The sequence below is a fragment of the Salvelinus alpinus genome, chromosome 36 (assembly GCF_045679555.1).
Source record: "Salvelinus alpinus chromosome 36, SLU_Salpinus.1, whole genome shotgun sequence".
Lineage (NCBI taxonomy): Eukaryota > Metazoa > Chordata > Actinopteri > Salmoniformes > Salmonidae > Salvelinus > Salvelinus alpinus.
In genome coordinates this window covers 13,243,495-13,261,375 of record NC_092121.1, presented here as the reverse complement: position 1 = coordinate 13,261,375, position 17,881 = coordinate 13,243,495, and the positions used below count along the sequence as shown (strand labels likewise).

At 42.7% G+C, this 17,881-nt stretch overlaps 1 protein-coding gene across 1 annotated transcript; it reads right to left on the bottom strand.

Moving 5' to 3' along the window:
• Positions 1-263: 263 nt before the first annotated feature.
• On the bottom strand, positions 264-4,686 carry LOC139564904 (thyrotroph embryonic factor-like). The gene is made up of 4 exons (XM_071384782.1): positions 4,434-4,686; positions 3,330-3,740; positions 2,703-2,920; positions 264-2,440 (listed from the first exon to the last, which is right to left on the bottom strand). Exons 1-4 carry the CDS (start codon positions 4,471-4,473, stop codon positions 2,225-2,227), a joined length of 885 nt encoding a protein of 294 aa, XP_071240883.1. The 5' UTR covers positions 4,474-4,686; the 3' UTR covers positions 264-2,224.
• Positions 4,687-17,881: the final 13,195 nt, after the last annotated feature.

Genomic DNA, 17,881 nt, shown 5'->3' with positions numbered 1-17,881 from the left:
ACCTGTTTTTGCTTTGTCATGAAGATTGAAGAGGAATTACTACAAAGAAAATGAACATAGTTTGGGACAACTTGAGGAGTTTAATTTCTACATACAAACTGGCTTTGATCCAGCTTTAACTTCATATCATACCTAAATGTTGGTCTATCAATCTGACAAGATTCTGCACCAAGCTTAAAATCACTGTTAAAACAACTATAAGCAGACAAGCCACGAATGTCAGTGCAATGCAATGCCTTCCATTGAAGCAAATTCAGGAAATATTTGTTTTGATCCTTTAATTTACAGACATAAGTACATACACTTAGTGTAAAACATATGCAAACATTACACCATTAACACATTTTCGTGCAGCAGGATTACTGGGAAACTTAATTGGAAGCACACATGACTTTGCGCCATTTCAACATTTTGTCTATCATAGTTATTTTACAGAAACACACCAGAAACAAAGCAGAGTCAAATTAATATTATTGCCACATGTATGATTCTAATATGCATAATAATGAAGATCGGCACAGGAACACAAATTCACACAAGAGATTGAGTCCCTTAACTTAACAGTCTGCTATGTAGTATTTGCAACAATTGAGGCACAGCCACTTTAACAAACAGAACTCTGCATCGACTCTGTACCTTGACCTATAATTTTTTATCAAACTTAACCAAAACCACCTTTCTTGTGCTCACAACTCCTGTCAACATTGTCATAGGCACCCCAACCCTTCAAAATTATTGGAATCCAATAAGATAGGAGTATTAAACAATGGAAGTGTTGGATGAGGTAAATAGGAAATTGTCTTTAGAAAATAAATATATTTCTGTAAAATTCTGGTTGAAAAGCTGTTTAAAAAAAAAAAAATTAAAACCACAGTTTGTCCATTGAGATCCCTGCTTAGTCATTGGGTCATTGTTTTCTTTCCTCTAAAGAAATATAAATCTGACAGATTGTTGCACATCAATCAATAGATGCATTGTTAAAATACAGCATTGATCATAATAGCTATTCAACAAACATAAGGAATAGCAGTAAATTAAGATGAAAAAAAAACAGGAACTGACAGAATAACTGACTCTCAATCCCAGACAAACTACAGGAGGCACAAATAGATAGTGCCCTCTACTTGCATTGTGCAATGAAATAAACCAACACACATAGTAAATACCCCTCCACCATTGAGGGCCCTTATCAATGCCTGACCTATGAGCAATAAACATACTGAGAAAAGACAGTCCTTGCCATACTACTTTTTAAACCCCCCCCCCCCCAAATACTGTTTTTTAGGGAAAGATATTAGAAGCATGTGTGTGGGTCATGTCGTAATAGGAAAAAAAGTACCCACCCCTATATCTAATCTTCACCCACAAGGTGTTGCTTTGGAAGGGTTGAGTGCAAAACAGGGGTAACAATCTATGTGGTGCAGGGAGAAGACTATGTAGTTCTCCACACACACACACACACACACACACACACACACACACACACACACACACACACACACACACACACACACACACACACACACACACACACACACACACACACACACACACCTCAGTGTTTTACAAGCAAAGAGACATGGAAGAGCTGTGACCGGACAACAACTATCTCGCCCTGTCTCTGACCAATATCAATTATTTCCTCTGCGTACGATCACGGCGGTGCAGCCCTTAATCTGTCCTTTCTGTTATTCATCATTTTCTCCCCTACCCCATTATGAATAAATCAAGAGTTCACATGTCCTTCTTCAGAGCCTCTGCATGAGTACTTGAAACAGAGGAGAGAGACAGTCAGTTACTGCAAACAGTGGGAAGAGGGCAGGGGGACAACTTTCATTATTGACTACTGATCACTGATGATGTTCATGCTTTGGTCCACAAAACAACCCATTAATACGCTGTATAAATGTGTGTGTAACTTCTCCAGCAGCTTTCTCTGACTCGTCTGGCCAGTGATAAGACCTGACTAGCAGTAATTGAGTCCCTGTATGTGTAGGAGCCAGTCGCTCTCCACAACCCTTCGTGTCCACCTCTCGTCATGTTGCTGCCTGGCTCACTGACAGTGTGTATCCATGCCTCCACTGTCGTGTTGGAAAGGATCTAGAACTTGACGCAGTGACCGGTGTTCACCAAGAAAGAGGTGCAATTCAGATTCTCTTTGTTTCTGCATTTTGGGGGACGTTTTTATTTTTCGGTTCTTTTCTTAAAAGAATAAGTTTGTCCCTTACAATGGTCCGTATTTGGCTTCATATCGGGACATAATGTTCTTGCAGCGACCACAGTCCTTTCGCAACTCAGCCACTTGTAGCCGCAACGCTGCATTTTCCCTCTCCAGAAACGAAGCGCGCACTGTGATTTGGTTCTCCTTCAGCCGCCGGGCGTCACGTGAACGTTTGGCTGCCACGTTGTTCTTCTTCCTCCTCGACCAGTATTTATCGTCCTGTGGGAGACAGAGGATTGTAATACAAAATAATAGAATCAGTGTTGTGGAAACATTCCTAATCCCAGACAAGCCTCTTTATTTCATGGCTTACTACTCGCTCATTAATTTTGCTGGTGTAACATAGTGATACTACAATCTTCATCAACCAATGATTATTTGGTGTCCAATTGCAGTTGCTACATTCTCATTATCCTACTACAGAACAACCAGTTCCATCATTCATCACCTCCCTGAAACAAATATTCACCGGTCATCTTACCTTCTGCTCAGTGGGCACAAAGACCTTTTTGGCCTTCTTGATCATGGGCTGTGGTTTGAGGTCCTCGTCAGAGAACTTGTGTTTGCGTGGGTTGAACAGCTCACCCCCAGGCACGCTGGACAGCACCAGGTCTGTGGGGTCCGGCTGGAAGTTGATGTCCACCTCAATGTCCTCCGGGTCGATGGGAGTGGGTGTGAGTCGGTCTGCAGACTTCCCCTCTAGAGGGAGACAAAGTGAGTTCAATGAGGAGTATATTTTTATTTATTTTGGTGGCTGTTATGTATATTTTTATAATCTTGAAGGCTATAGTTAATTGATAATTCACAACTGTTTGCTACATTTTTTCCTTAAGGCATACTAAGGTCAGCCCTATATGAATACTGCCATTTGCTAATGCTGTAGAGCTCAGATTTCACATGTACGTGTGTCCATGTGTGTACTGGAGGCAAGGTGTCGAGTGCGTCAGGTACATCTATTTGACATTTGAATTCAATATGGGAGTATCTAGTGTCAGCATGTTGCAAGCGTCTATTACAGTGTCAGTATATGTGCATGTTGAGTTCAAAGGTAGAATTTGTTACAGTGGTACCATGTCTGGGCTTTTAACAATGGGCCCCAACAATGTACCTTTTTTATTTTTAGACACTTCAACCTCCGCTGCTTCAAACCCAGACACAGCATCTTCATCGTCCCCATCTTCTTCTTCCTTCTCTTGTTCAGCTGGCTCTAAGGTGAGTGTGACGGTCTCTGTGTCAGAGGTGGTGAAAGGGGGTCTTGTCCCCTTGGTTTCCTCCTGGGCCAGGCTCTTCTGCAGCTCCTCCTCTAGGGTGACTGGGATGCCATTCTCCTGCAGGAACTCATCCAGGTCCATGTACTCCAAGTGGAAGGTCTCTCCGTCATAGGGGATGGTCTTCTCCCAGATGGCAGGGGTAAGGGAGGCGGACACCCCTCCAATGCCGGTACCTCCAGTCCCACCACTGGCCCCTCCAACACCGGCCTCGCCATTATCGGCAGAGCACAACTTCTTCTTCTCTATTTCTGCGGAGATAACCGTGAAGAGCATAATGGGTGACGGTTTATTGACCATGTGAACACAAACAGGATGCTATATAAAGGAAGATAGATGTCCGATGTCATGGAAAGAAGTAGAAAAAAAATAAGTGGTGAAATTACAGAATGAGGTAAAAGAAAAGGGGGGGTGCATCAACCCATAAAAAATGAGGAAGGGAAATCTGGACTTGGCAACACAGCCCCTAAACACAAAAACGAACATGAAAATAAATATTAATTGCCCTTCAAATGCAAGAAAATTATGAACTCATATTGTATGTGAAAAATGGTTTGACTGCAGTGCTCTAGGACAAGCAAGGAGGTGTGAGAACTTTATGTTCTTTTTTCCTCCCTCAGTTCAGTGCCTCAGGGGAAACTGGCACAGCACTCAGAATGTACAAAGGGTTTCCTTCCCCAGTACTGCTCTATACTTGACACATTTGAACAACTATTGTACTAGTCATATATAATTATCAAACACAGCTGATTAAAAAACAAATGTGTCCAGTTGTTTGAGGGTACACAAACGCTCATTAGAAGCACTACTACGTCTCCATACACCAGTCAACATGTCCGCGAAGTCAACGATCACATCAGATCTATGCAGTTCACATAAAAAAATGTGTAAATTGGAAAGGATCTCTCTCTTCATCCAAAACGAAACCAGTAGGCTAGTCTTACCATCGTCGCCTTCGAGAATATTAGGTGGGGGAATGTCCATAATCTTCTTCAAAACAATAGGAAACGATTTCTGTGGATTCGACCTAGGCTGCAGAGGCGCCTTGAGTGTAGTTTCCCAGGCACTGTTAGCAATATCCGTGGATAAATTAAGTCAAAGCAGCGTTTCAGTCTGTTGCTTTGAAACCTGTTTCACAAATTAAAACGTTGTCATAACAAACACCACAAATCCCATCGGTCGAAGCCTACTGCGAGCGCTGTTTTCTTATTCATGAGCTATACGCCTCTTCAGAAAATACTCGGCGCGGATTGGTCACAAATGTATCTTTTAATATTAAGTAGCTGACATAGAAAACTCGCTGGTGAGCCAGTCAAAACAGAAGCAGTAGAACCCACCTGGAGCTCATTGGCTGAAGGAACACTCCATTTCAATCCTTCGTACGGAAATAACTGTACATTGCGTGCAGAATGTCAACATAGTGTCTCCTGACTCCTATTGTTGCTACATTTAGCTAAACCAGATAGTCATACCGTTCTAGATCTATGGCCATTCACTGACCCTGGGAACTAGAGGAGACGAGGACAAGAATGCTTCGCGACATTTAATGTCAACCACATCAAATCGTAGGCCAGGCTTCCCCAAACGGCGGCGGTTTTTTTGGGGGCCTTTTTTGTTTTCATTGTTGGAGATAAAAACACCAGGAAATCAGCTCCAAGTGATTTTAATTTTGTACATCTGTTCCCAAGTATTCCCACCCATAGAGTCATATGTGATCATATAATAATAATGAATAACAATTGATTGGGTTTATATAGCACTTTTCTACAAACTGAGGTACTCAAAGCGCTATACATAGTAGGGTGAAACTCACCTCACCCAACATCAATGTGTAGCACCCACCTCAGTGATGCACTGGGACCATTTTTGTGCCAGAACTCTCACCACACACTAGCTATCAGTTGGACAGGTGAGGAGTGATATATGGCAATTAGGATTGAGGGGGATGATAGGTGACCACCCGCCTAATCATTTCTTTTTTATGATGGTCCGCCCCCGACCACTCGCTCAAGAAAGAATTTGCCCGCGGCTAAATCTAGTTGAGGATCCCTGTCGACATTGGATACTTACTTACGTTTTATATGAAGATGCATTGTATCCAGTTTCTCCTCTACAATACAGGATGCATTATACATTGATGCATTTGTATCCACACTCGTGGCCAAACAAAACACGTGTGTTCTTTTCTCTCCTTCACGTGCAGAGACAAGCTGTTGAGGGGAGTGGTTATGGCACGTGCAAAAGCAGGGCGGCGGTAGCCCAGGAAGCACGACCTCGCACTATACTGAACAGCTGGCGTGTCCCTATCATGTATTTACACCCAACACAACCGTTCATCCATTGGATTGGAAATGTGTTAATAACATATGATATGATATCCCCTCACCTTACACCACATCAATAAAAGTGTTATATTGATAATGGTTTCCGATATGCTAATAGACTAGAATTCTCACATTTCTGCGCGCACACGCGCATCCAAATGGAGCTTCAACAAACATCAGTCTGTTTTTTGTTGTTGCAGGATGTTCAGACAGGGTCATGCTGTACTGAACACATTCCACCACTGCAAATCAGTCATTCCAAAAATAGTAACAACAATACTTAGTAGCCCATGTTGGACATACCTGGAACCAATTAAGGGCTTCATTCATTGGGTGAATTAAATCTGATTAGTTTAGTTCACCTATGTCTTATCTATTTAGGTCAGTGTCATATTTTGTATGAAGACAGTTTGTACAGTGGATTTAGGTCTGACATTCAGACAATATGAACCTTTATAGCAACACAACATATGATGCAATGCAATGTTATTCTAGCAGGTCTCTATATGCAACAGCTCAACTGTTCACTCACTGTACAAGATACACAACAGAGTGGTACAGTAACAGTACATCCGAACTTTTACAGAGTAAACAAAAGTCTAAGTGGGTACATGAGGGAGGAACTAGCCACAAATAGTTATCTAGGTTAAAATACAGGTGATATGAGCCCATAAAATAGGTCAGTAGGCTACCTTGTATCTAGACTATCACCTAAAAAATTCAAAATAAAGTTATATAGACTCTGACAAGCTTCTACAAATGCCAATCTAATAGACCCGTACAGACAGTACTTGAAGATGGCTATTAATTAGTCAGGTCACAACATTTACAATCAATTTATACTGAACTAAAATATACATGCAACATGTAAAGTGTTGGTACCATGTTTCATGAGCTGAAATAAAAGATCCCAGAAATGTTCCATACGCACATAAAGCTTATTTCTAAAAAATGTCGTTCAGAAATGTGTTCACATCCATGTTAGTGAGAATTTCTCCTTTGTCAAGAAAATCTGTTGACCTGACAGGTGTGGCATATCAAGAAGCTGATTAAACAGCACGATCCTTACACAGGTGCACCTTGTGCTGGGGACAATCAAAAGGCCACTCTAAAATGTGAAGTTTTGTCTCACAATGCCAGGGATGTCTCAAGTTTTGAGGGAACAAGCAATTGGCATTTTGTCTGCAGGAATATCCACCAGAGCAGTTCCCAGAGATTATAATGTTAATTTCTCTACCATAAACTGACTCCAACGTCGTTTTAAAGAATTTGGCATTACGTCCAACCAGCCACACAACCGCAGACCACGTGTATGATGTCGTATGAGCGGTTTGCTGATGTCACCCCATGGTGGCGGTGGGGTTATGGTATGGGCAGGCATAAGCTACGGACAACAAACATAATTGCGTTTTAGTGATGGCAATTTTAATGCACAGAGATACCGTGACAAGATCCTGAGGCCCATTGTCGTGCCATTCCTCTGCTGCCATCACCTCATGTTTCAGCATGATAATGCACAGCCCAATGTCACAAGGATCTGTACACAATTCCTGGAAGCTGAAAATGTCCCAGTTCTTCCATGGCCTGTATGCTCACCAGATATGTTTGGGATGCTCTGGATCGACGTGTACGACAGTGTTCCAGTTTCCACCAATATCCAGCAACTTCGCACAGCCATTGAAGAGGAGTGGGACAACATTCCACAGGCCACAATCAACAGCCTGATCAACTCTATGCGAAGGAGATGTGTCGCGCTGAATGAGGAAAATGGTGGTCACACCAGATACTGACTGGTTTTCTGAACCATGCCCCTACTTTTTTTAAGGTATCTGTGACCAACAGATGCATTTCTGTATTCTCAGTCATGTGAAATCCATAGATTATGGCCTAATGAATTTATTTCAATTGACTGATTTCCTTATGAACTGTAACTCAGTAAAATCTTTGAAATTGTTGCAGTTATATTTTTGTTCAGTATATGATGGCACAAACAATGCATAGAAACATGGTCCTGATCATTTCCCTTTTAGATCAACACAATTGAATGAACGCAATATAAATCCTCTCCTACATTCATTTCCTCGGAGGGGAAAATGACCAGAGGGTCCAGCTTTGTGGGAGCAGCACAGTGTGGTTTGTTTGCTAACGAACTGGGTGATCTCAGATGCCTCTGGTTCTTGTCTGTATAACAGATGGATATCAATCTATTCAGGCTGCATAAGAGTAGCCCTAGTGGAAGTCTACTGTCCACAGCAAGAAGGGCATGAATGTACAATTGTTTAGTGTTAGGAAAATAAGAGACTGAAAGACCATGTATTTGTCTGTATACATATCCCTCTTTAGAGAAATGTAATAATGAACTAACCTCACATATGTTAACATCCGCCAACTGGTTTTGGTGTTGACTTGAAAGCAGAGATGCACAGTCTCTGGGACATTCAGTAACTGGAGTGGAGATGCTTTAACCGCTGGGAGCAACAAGGCTGTGCAAATCACATTTTATTTGTCACATGCTTTGTAGATAACAGGTGTAGACTAACACTGAAATGCTTATGGGTCCTTTTCCAACAATGCAGAGTTAAATATGAAAAATAAAATAAAGAGTGACACATAGTGACACAAGTAATAAATTAAACAATGAAAACAAATATCAAGTAAAAATAACATGGCTATAAACACTGAGCATACATGTCACGACTTCCACCGAAGTCGGTTCCTCTCCTTGTTCGGGCAGCGTTTGGCGGTCGGCATTACCGGTCTTCTAGCCATCGTCGATCCACTTTTCATTTTCCATTTGTTTTGTCTTGTTTTCCTACACACCTGGTTTTCATTTCCCTCATTTATTGTTGTGTATTTAACCCTCTGTGCCCCCCATGTCTTTGTGTGGAATTGTTTGTTGTAAGTGCTTGTGCACATGTTTACTGGTGCGTGTCGGGTTCTGTACCCATATTTTGTTATTCTGGATGCCGTTGGTTTTGTAATTAAACTGCTCCGGCTATTACCTAGTTCTGCTCTCCTGCGTCTGACTTCCCTGCCACCAGTTACGCACCCCTTACAATACAAAACATTAAGGACACCTGCTATTTCCATGACATAGACTGACCAGGTGAATTCAGGTGAAAGCTATTATCCCTTATTGATGTCACTTGTTAAATTCACTTCAATCAGTGTGGATGAAGGGGAGTACAGATTAAATAATATGTTTTAAGCCTTGAGACAATTGAGACATGGATTGTGCCATTCAGAGGGTGAATTGGCAAGACAAAATATTTAAGTGCCTTTGAACAGGGTAAGTTGTGCCAGTTGTGTTGCCTGGTTGTTCACGCTCAACAGTTTCTGTGTGTATCAAGAATTGTCCACCACCCAAAGGACATCCAGCCAACTTGACACAACTGTGGGAAGCATTGGAGTCAACATGGGCCAGCATCACTGTGGAACGGTTTCGACAACTTGTAGAGTCCATGCCCAGACAAACTGAGGCTGTTCTGAGGGCAAAAGGGGCAGGTGCAACTCAATATTAGGAAGGGGTCCTTAATGTTTTGCACACTCAGTGTATAGGGAGTAGAAAATAACATGACTATATACAGGGAGTACCAGGACCGAGTTGATAATTGAGGTAGGTATGTACTGTACATATTGGTAGGGGTCAAGTGACTAGGCAACAGGATAGATAAAACAGTAGCAGCATCGTGTGTGTGTGTGTGTGTGTGTGTGTGTGTGTGTGTGTGTGTGTGTGTGTGTGTGTGTGTGTGTGTGTGTGTGTGTGTGTGTGTGTGTGTGTGTGTGTGGATTCAGTATTCATGTATGTGCATGTTATTTGTGTGTAGGCATATGTGGTGTGTGTGTGTGTTGGGGTGTGGGTAGAGTCCAGTGTGTGTGCATGGTGCAACAGAATTAGTCCAAAAAAGGGTCATTGCAGGTAGTCCAGGTAGCCATTTGATTAGCTATTTTGTAGTCTTGTTTAGAGGTCTTATGGCTTGGGGGTAGAAGCTGTTCAGGGTCCTGTTGGCTCCAGACTTGGTGCATTGGTATTGCTTGCAAGGCAGTAGCAGAGAGAACAGTCTGTAGCTTGGGTGGCTGGAGTCAGAATTTTTTGGGGGCGTTCCTCTGACACCGCCTGGTACAGTGGGGAGAACAAGTATTTGATACACTGCCGATTTTGCAGGTTTTCCTACTTACAAAGCATGTAGAGGTCTGTCATTTTTATCATAGGTACACTTCAACTGTGAGAGAAGGAATCTAAAACAAAAATCCAGAAAATCACATTGTATGATTTTTAAGTAATTAATTGGCATTTTATTGCATGACATAAGTATTTGATACATCAGAAAAGCAGAACTTAATATTTGGTACAGAAACCTTAGTTTGCAATTACAGAGATCATACGTTTCCTGTAGTTCTTGACCAGGTTTGCACACACTGCAGCAGGGATTTTGGCCCACTCCTCCATACAGACCTTCTCCAGATCCTTCAGGTTTCGGGGCTGTCGCTGGGCAATACGGACTTTCGGCTCCCTCCAAAGATTTTCTATTGGGTTCAGGTCTGGAGACTGGCTAGGCCACTCCAGGACCTTGAGATGCTTCTTACGGAGCCACTCCTTAGTTGCCCTGGCTGTGTGTTTCGGGTCGTTGTCATGCTGGAAGACCCAGCCACGACCCATCTTCAATGCTCTTACTGAGGGAAGGAGGTTGTTGGTCAAGATCTCGCGATACATGGCCCCATCCATCCTCTCCTCAATACGGTGCAGTCGTCCTGTCCCCTTTGCAGAAAAGCATCCCCAAAGAATGATGTTTCCACCTCCATGCTTCACGGTTGGGATGGTGTTCTTGGGGTTGTACTCATCCTTCTTCTTCCTCCAAACACGGCGAGTGGAGTTTAGACCAAAAAGCTCTATTTTTGTCTCATCAGACCACATGACCTTCTCCCATTCCTCCTCTGGATCATCCAGATGGTCATTGGCAAACTTCAGACGGGCCTGGACATGCGCTGGCTTGAGCAGGGGGACCTTGCGTGCGCTGCAAGATTTTAATCCATGACGGCGTAGTGTGTTACTAATGGTTTTCTTTGAGACTGTGGTCCCAGCTCTCTTCAGGTCATTGACCAGGTCCTGCCGTGTAGTTCTGGGCTGATCCCTCACATTCCTCATGATCATTGATGCCCCACGAGGTGAGATCTTGCATGGAGCCCCAGACCGAGGGTGATTGACCGTCATCTTGAACTTCTTCCATTTTCTAATAATTGTGCCAACAGTTGTTGCCTTCTCACCAAGCTGCTTGCCTATTGTCCTGTAGCCCATCCCAGCCTTGTACAGGTCTACAATTTATCCCTGATGTCCTTACACAGCTCTCTGGTCTTGGCCATTGTGGAGAGGTTGGAGTCTGTTTGATTGAGTGTGTGGACAGGTGTCTTTTATACAGGTAACGAGTTCAAACAGGTGCAGTTAATACAGGTAATGAGTGGAGAACAGGAGGGCTTCTTAAAGAAAAACTAACAGGTCTGTGAGAGCCGGAATTCTTACTGGTTGGTAGGTGATCAAATACTTATGTCATGCAATAAAATGCAAATTCATTACTTAAAAATCATACAATGTGATTTTCTGGATTTTTGTTTTAGATTCCGTCTCTCACAGTTGAAGTGTACCTATGATAAAAATGACAGACCTCTACATGCTTTGTAAGTAGGAAAACCTGCAAAATCGGCAGTGTATCAAATACTTGTTCTCCCCACTGTATAGAGGTCCTGGATGGCAGGGAGCTCAGCCCCAGTTTGCTGACAACACGATGGTGGTAAGCTTGATCACAGATGACGATGAGACAGCCTACGGGGAGGGGGTCAGTGACGTGGCAGTGTGGTGCCGGGACAACAACCTTTCCCTCAACTTCAGTAAGACCAAGGAGCTGATCGTGGACTACAGGAAACAGGGGGGGAGGGGTGAGTACGCCACATCCACATCAACAGGGCTGTAGTGGAGCGGGTCAAGAGCTTCAAGATCCTCGGGGTCCAAATCACTAAGGACAAAAATAGTCCACACAGACACCCGCACAGTAGTGAAGGCGCGATAGTTCCTCTTAAATGAAGAAAAAAAAGAACACCATTTGGCGAAAGGCTCAGCACACAAATACTCAGGCTGACTGGCTGTCGTTCAGGCAAATGAGAAATAAGTTAACTTAGGCTGTTATGCACCTCCCCGAATTTTGCCTTAAACACTCTACAACAAAGCTTTCAGTGTCCAACAAGCTTTCTCTGCCCTTAACCTTGCTCTGAACACCTCCAAAACAAAGGTCATGGTATTCAATCAATCCCTTTCCCAGTCTGCTTTCCCCACATGCTTCAAGATGGCCACCATTGTTCCACCCTACCTGATACACTAGACGGACTCCAATTTGCTTACCGCTCCAATAGGTCCACAGACGATGCAATCGCCATCACACTGCACACTGCCCTATCCCATCTGGACAAGAGGAATACCTATGTAAGAATACTGTTCATTGGCTACAGCTCAGCATTTAACACCATAGTAGCCTCCAAACTTGTCATTAAGCTTGAGACCCTGGGTCTCGACCCCGCCCTGTGCAACTGGGTCCTGGACTTCCTGACGGGCCGCCCCCCAGGTGGTGAGGGTAGGAAGCAACATCTTCACCCCGCTGATCCTCCACACTGGGGCCCCACAAGGGTGCGTTCTCAGCCCTCTCCTGTACTCCCTGTTGACCCATGACTGCGTGGCCATGCACGCCTCCAACTCAATCATCAAGTTTGCAGATGACACTACAGTGGTAGACTTGATTCCCAACGACGACGAGACGGCCTACAGGGAGGAGGTGAGGAACCTCAGAGTGTGGTGTCAGGAAAATAACCTCTCACTCAAAGTCAACAAAACAAAGGAGATGATCGTGGACTTCAGGAAACAGCAGAGGGATCTCCCCAACCACATCGACATTTTATTGTTTCTTTAATCAGGATAACAGTTTTTAACTGTGCTAACATAATTGCAAAAGGGTTTTCTAATGATCAATTAGCCTTCTAAAATGATAAACTTGGATTAGCTAACACAACGTGCCATTGGAACACAGGAGTGATGGTTGCTGATAATGGGCCTCTGTACGCCTATGTAATATAAATATTCCATAAAATAGCTGCCGTTTCCAGCTACAATAGTCATTTACAACATTAACAATGTCTACACTGTATTTCTGATTAATTTTATGTTATTTTAATGGACGAAAAATGTCCACTTTCAAAAACAAGGACATTGAAGTGACCCCACATTTTTGAATGGTAGTATACACAGTACCAGTCAAAAGTTTGGACACACCTACTCATTCAAGGGTTTTAAGTATGCTCTCTCTAATTCTCTCTTTCTCTTTTTCTTTCTTTCTCTCTCTCGGAGGACCTGAGCCCTAGGACCATGCCTCAGGACTACCTGGCATGATGACTCCTTGCTGTCCCCAATCCACCTGGCCTGGCCATGCTGCTGCTCCAGTTTCAACTGTCCTGCCTGCAGCTATGGAACCCTGACCTGTTCACCGGACGTGCTACCTGTCCCAGACCTGCTGTTTTCAACTCTCTAGAGACAGCAGGAGCGGTAGAGATACTCATAATGATCGGCTATGAAAAGCCAACTGACATTTACTCCTGAGGTGCTGACTTGTTGCACCCTCGACAACTACTGTGATTATTATTATTTGACCATGCTGGTCATTTATGAACATTTGAACATCTTGGCCATGTTCTGTTATAATCTCCACCCGGCACAGCCAGAAGAGGACTGGCCACCCCTCATAGCCTGGTTCCTCTCTAGGTTTCTTCCTAGGTTTTGGCCTTTCTAGGGAGTTTTTTCTAGCCACCGTGCTTCTACACCTGCATTGCTTGCTGTTTGGGGTTTTAGGCTGGGTTTCTGTACAGCACTTTGAGATATCAGCTGATGTAAGAAGGGCTATATACAATTTTTTACATTGTAGAATAATAGTGAAGACATCAAAACTACAAAATAACACATATGGAATCATGTAGTAAGTAAAAAAAGTGTTAAACAAATATTTTATATTCTTAAAAGTAGCCACCCATTGCATTGATGGCAGCTTTGCACACTCTTGGTATTCTCTCAACCAGCTTCATGAGGTAGTCACCTGGAATCCATTGAAATTAACAGGTGTAGAATTTATTTCCTTCTTAATGCGTTTGAGCCAATCACTTGTGACAAGGTAGGGTTGGTATACAGAAGATAGCCCTATTTGGTAAAAGACCAAGTCCATATTATGGTAAGAACCGCTCAAATAAGCAAAGAGAAACAGTTTGTGATGTGCAAAAGACACAACTGAATGTGGTGGCAAGGTGGCACGCATGGCAGACAGATAGCCTAACATTCTCCTGCAAAATGTCTTCATAAACTTGGGAATTCGTTTTTCCGTCAATGATAGAAAGCTGCCCAGGCCCCGAGGCAGCAAAGTAGTCCCAAACCATGATGCTCCCTCCACCATACTTTACAGTTGGGATGAGGTTTTTTCTCCACACATAGTGTTGTGTGTTCCGTCCAAACAACTCAACTGTAGTTTCCTCTGGTCACAGAACATTTTGCCAGTAGCACTGTGGAACATCCAGGTGCACTTTTGCAAACTTCAGACGTAAAGCAATGTTTTTTTGGATAGCAATAGCTTCTTCCGTGGTGTCCTCCCATGAACACCATTCTTGTTTAGGGTTTTACGTATCGTAAACTCGTCGACAGCGATGTTAGCATGTTCCAGAGATTTCTTTAGCTGACACTCTAGGATTCTTCTTATGCTCATTGAGCATTCTGCGTGGTGCTCCTGCAGTCATCTTTGCAGGACAGCCACTCCTAGGAGAGTAGTAACAGTGCTGAACTTTCTCCATTTATAGACAATTTGTCTTACTGTGGACTGATGAACATCAAGGCTTTTAGAGATACTTTTGTAATCCTTTCCAGCTTTATGCAAGGCAACAAATCTTAATCTTAGGTCTTCTGAGATCTCTTTTGTTCGAGGCATGGTGCACATCAGGCAATGCTTCTTGTGAATAGCAAACTCAAATTTTGTGAGTGTTTTTTATAGGGCAAGGCAGCTCTAACCATTGATTGGACTCCAGGTTAGCTGACTCCTGACTCCAATTAGCTTTTGGGAAGTCATTAGCCTAGGGGTTCACATAATTTCCCCAACCTACACTGTGAATGTTTAAATTATGTATTCAATATAGGACAAGAAAAATACAATACTTTGTGTGTTATTACTTTAAGCACACTATGTTTGTCAATTGTTGTGACTTAGATGAAGATCAGATCAAATTTGATTACCAATTTATGCAGAAATCCAGGTAATTCCAAAGGGTTCACATACTTTTTCTTGCCACGGTATGCTTTAATTTTTACTGATCAAGCCCCAACTGAGCAAGCCAAATAAAACATTTTGGTTGTACTCAATCTCTGACACTAGCAGCTCTATTTCAGTCTTATTTCCTTAGCTTTTTTTGTTGCGCCGTTGTATTTCATGGTACGGCATTGTATACCGAACAAAAATATTAACGCAACATGTAAAGTGTTGGTCCCATGTTTAATGAGCTGAAATAAAAGATCCCAGAAATGTTCCATACGCACAAAAAGCTTATTTCTCTCAAATTTTGAGCACAAATTTGTTTGCAACCATGTTAGTGAGCGTTTCTCCTTTGCCAAGATAATCCATCCACTTGACAGCTGTGGCATATCAAGAAGCTAATTAAACAGCATGATCATTACAAAGGTGCACCTTGTGCTGGGGACAATAAAAGGCCAGTCTAAAATGTGCAGTTTTGTCACACATCACAATGCCACAGATGTCGCAAGTTGAGGGAGCGTTCAATTTGCATGCTGACTGCAAGAATGTCCACCAGAGCTGTTGCCAGAGAATTTAATGTTAATTTCTCTACCATAAGCCGCCTCCAATGTCATTTTAGAGAATTTGGCAGTACGTCGAACCGGCCTCACAACCGCACACCTCATGTAACCCAGGACCTTCACATCCGGCTTCTTCACCTGAGGGATCGTCTGAGACCAGCCATCCGGACAGCTGATGAAATTGTGAGTTTGCACAACCGAAGAATTTCTGCATAAACTGTCAGAAACCGTCTCAGGGAAGCTTATCTGCATGCTCGTCGTCCTCATCAGGGTCTTGACCTGCAGTTTGGTATCGTAAAGTGGGTAAATGCTCACCTTCCATGGCCACTGGCACGCTGGAGAAGTGTGCTTTTCACGGATGAATCCCAGTTTCAACTGTACTGGGCAGATGGCAGACAGCGTGTATGACGTCGTGTGGGCGACAAGTTTGCTGATGTCAACGTTGTGAACAGAGTGCCCAATGGTAGCGGTGGGGTTATGGTATGGGCAGACATAAGCTATCAGACAACGAACACAATTGCATTTTATCAATGGTAATTTGAATGCACAGAGATACCGTGACGAGATCCTTAGGCCCAATGTCGTGCCATTCATCCGCCGCCATCACCTCATGTTTCAGCATGATAATGCATGGCCCCATGTCGCAAGGATCTGGTGGTCACACCAGATACTGACTGGTTTTCCGATCCATGCCCCTACCTTTTTTTTTTTAAAGGTATCTGTGACCCATAGATGCATATCTGTATTCCCTGTCATGTGAAATCCATAGATTAGGGTCTAATTTATTTATTTAAATTGACTGATTTCCTTATATGAACTGTAACTCAGCATAATCTTTGAAATTGTTGCATGATGCGTTTATATTTTTGGGATGATTTTGACCATATGGTTAATGAGGGGCGTTTCAAAATGCAAATAGCCAATGTTGTGCACAAGCACTGGTTCTCTCTTACTGGTGTGAGTATGACACTGGTAGGATTGTTTGTTAAATCACACATTTTCTATGTGTACAAACATTCTAAATTCCGCTCGTAAGTAGTATTTTCGAATAGTTTCTACGCAATATTGATAAGAGGCCCAAGATGTGCAAAGCTTTTCTAAAATTTAGAGACTTAGCCAGAAAGACTCACAGCTGTAATTGCTGTCAAAGGTGATTCTAACATGTAATTACTTATGTAAGAGAGTTCTGTATTTCATTATCAATACATTTGCAAACATTTCTAAAAACATGTTTTCACTTTGTCATTATGGGGTATTGTGTGTAGATGGGTGAGACATTTAATCCTTTAATACATTTTGAATTCAGGCTGTAACACTAAATGTGGAATAAGTCAAGGGGTATGAATACAAGGCACTGTTTTCCAGTCTGTGCTAGCAAAACAGTCCTGTAGCTTAGAATTTGCTTCATCGGACCACTTGTGAATTGAGCGTGTCACTGGTACTTGCTGTTAGATTTTTCCCCCCACTAGATTTATGGAAAGAACAAGCTATTTGTAAACACAGACAACAAAATGATTACAAGAGGGTCACTGTGAATCACCAATGCCATGCCTAATTCATGTGGCATAAAACACTGATGTCTGGGGTGAGAGCTCTGATGTGTAGACTGTCTGTGGGTATGTAAGCAAGTCTGATATGAACTCTATCATGGGAGCATGCAAATGAATGTCATTGTGAACACTATACACTGAGAAAGAATGAAAGATTTTATTCTGGATTTTCTATTTTCTTTGATATTGAATACTGCATTGTTGAGGAAGACCTTGCAAGTGAACATGTGTACGTGTCCAACTTATTGGATTTGAATGGCTATGGCCTGTCCATCACAATTCAGTAAAACATGTCAGACAGAAAAGCAAAGGCACTGGATTTGGGATCTAAATTAAAAACGAGGGTATGATGAAGAGTGTGTGAACATACACTAGGACTACATCAAGTAGTGAGGATACCTCTCCGCATAATGAGGGCACGCTGTGTGCACAAGTGACCTACGGCTTACGCAATATTCTGAATATACAAGGCCTGTTAGCAGAGGGGTTAGTTATGTACTATTAAAACAGTAGGTCTATGTAATGGGAATCTCTCATGTGATTTACACTGACTAACCTGTCACTGCTTTGTTAGGCTACACATTTGTGCCACCCTTAAGCACAACGGTGCCATAAATAACAGCATAATGCTGGAAGTG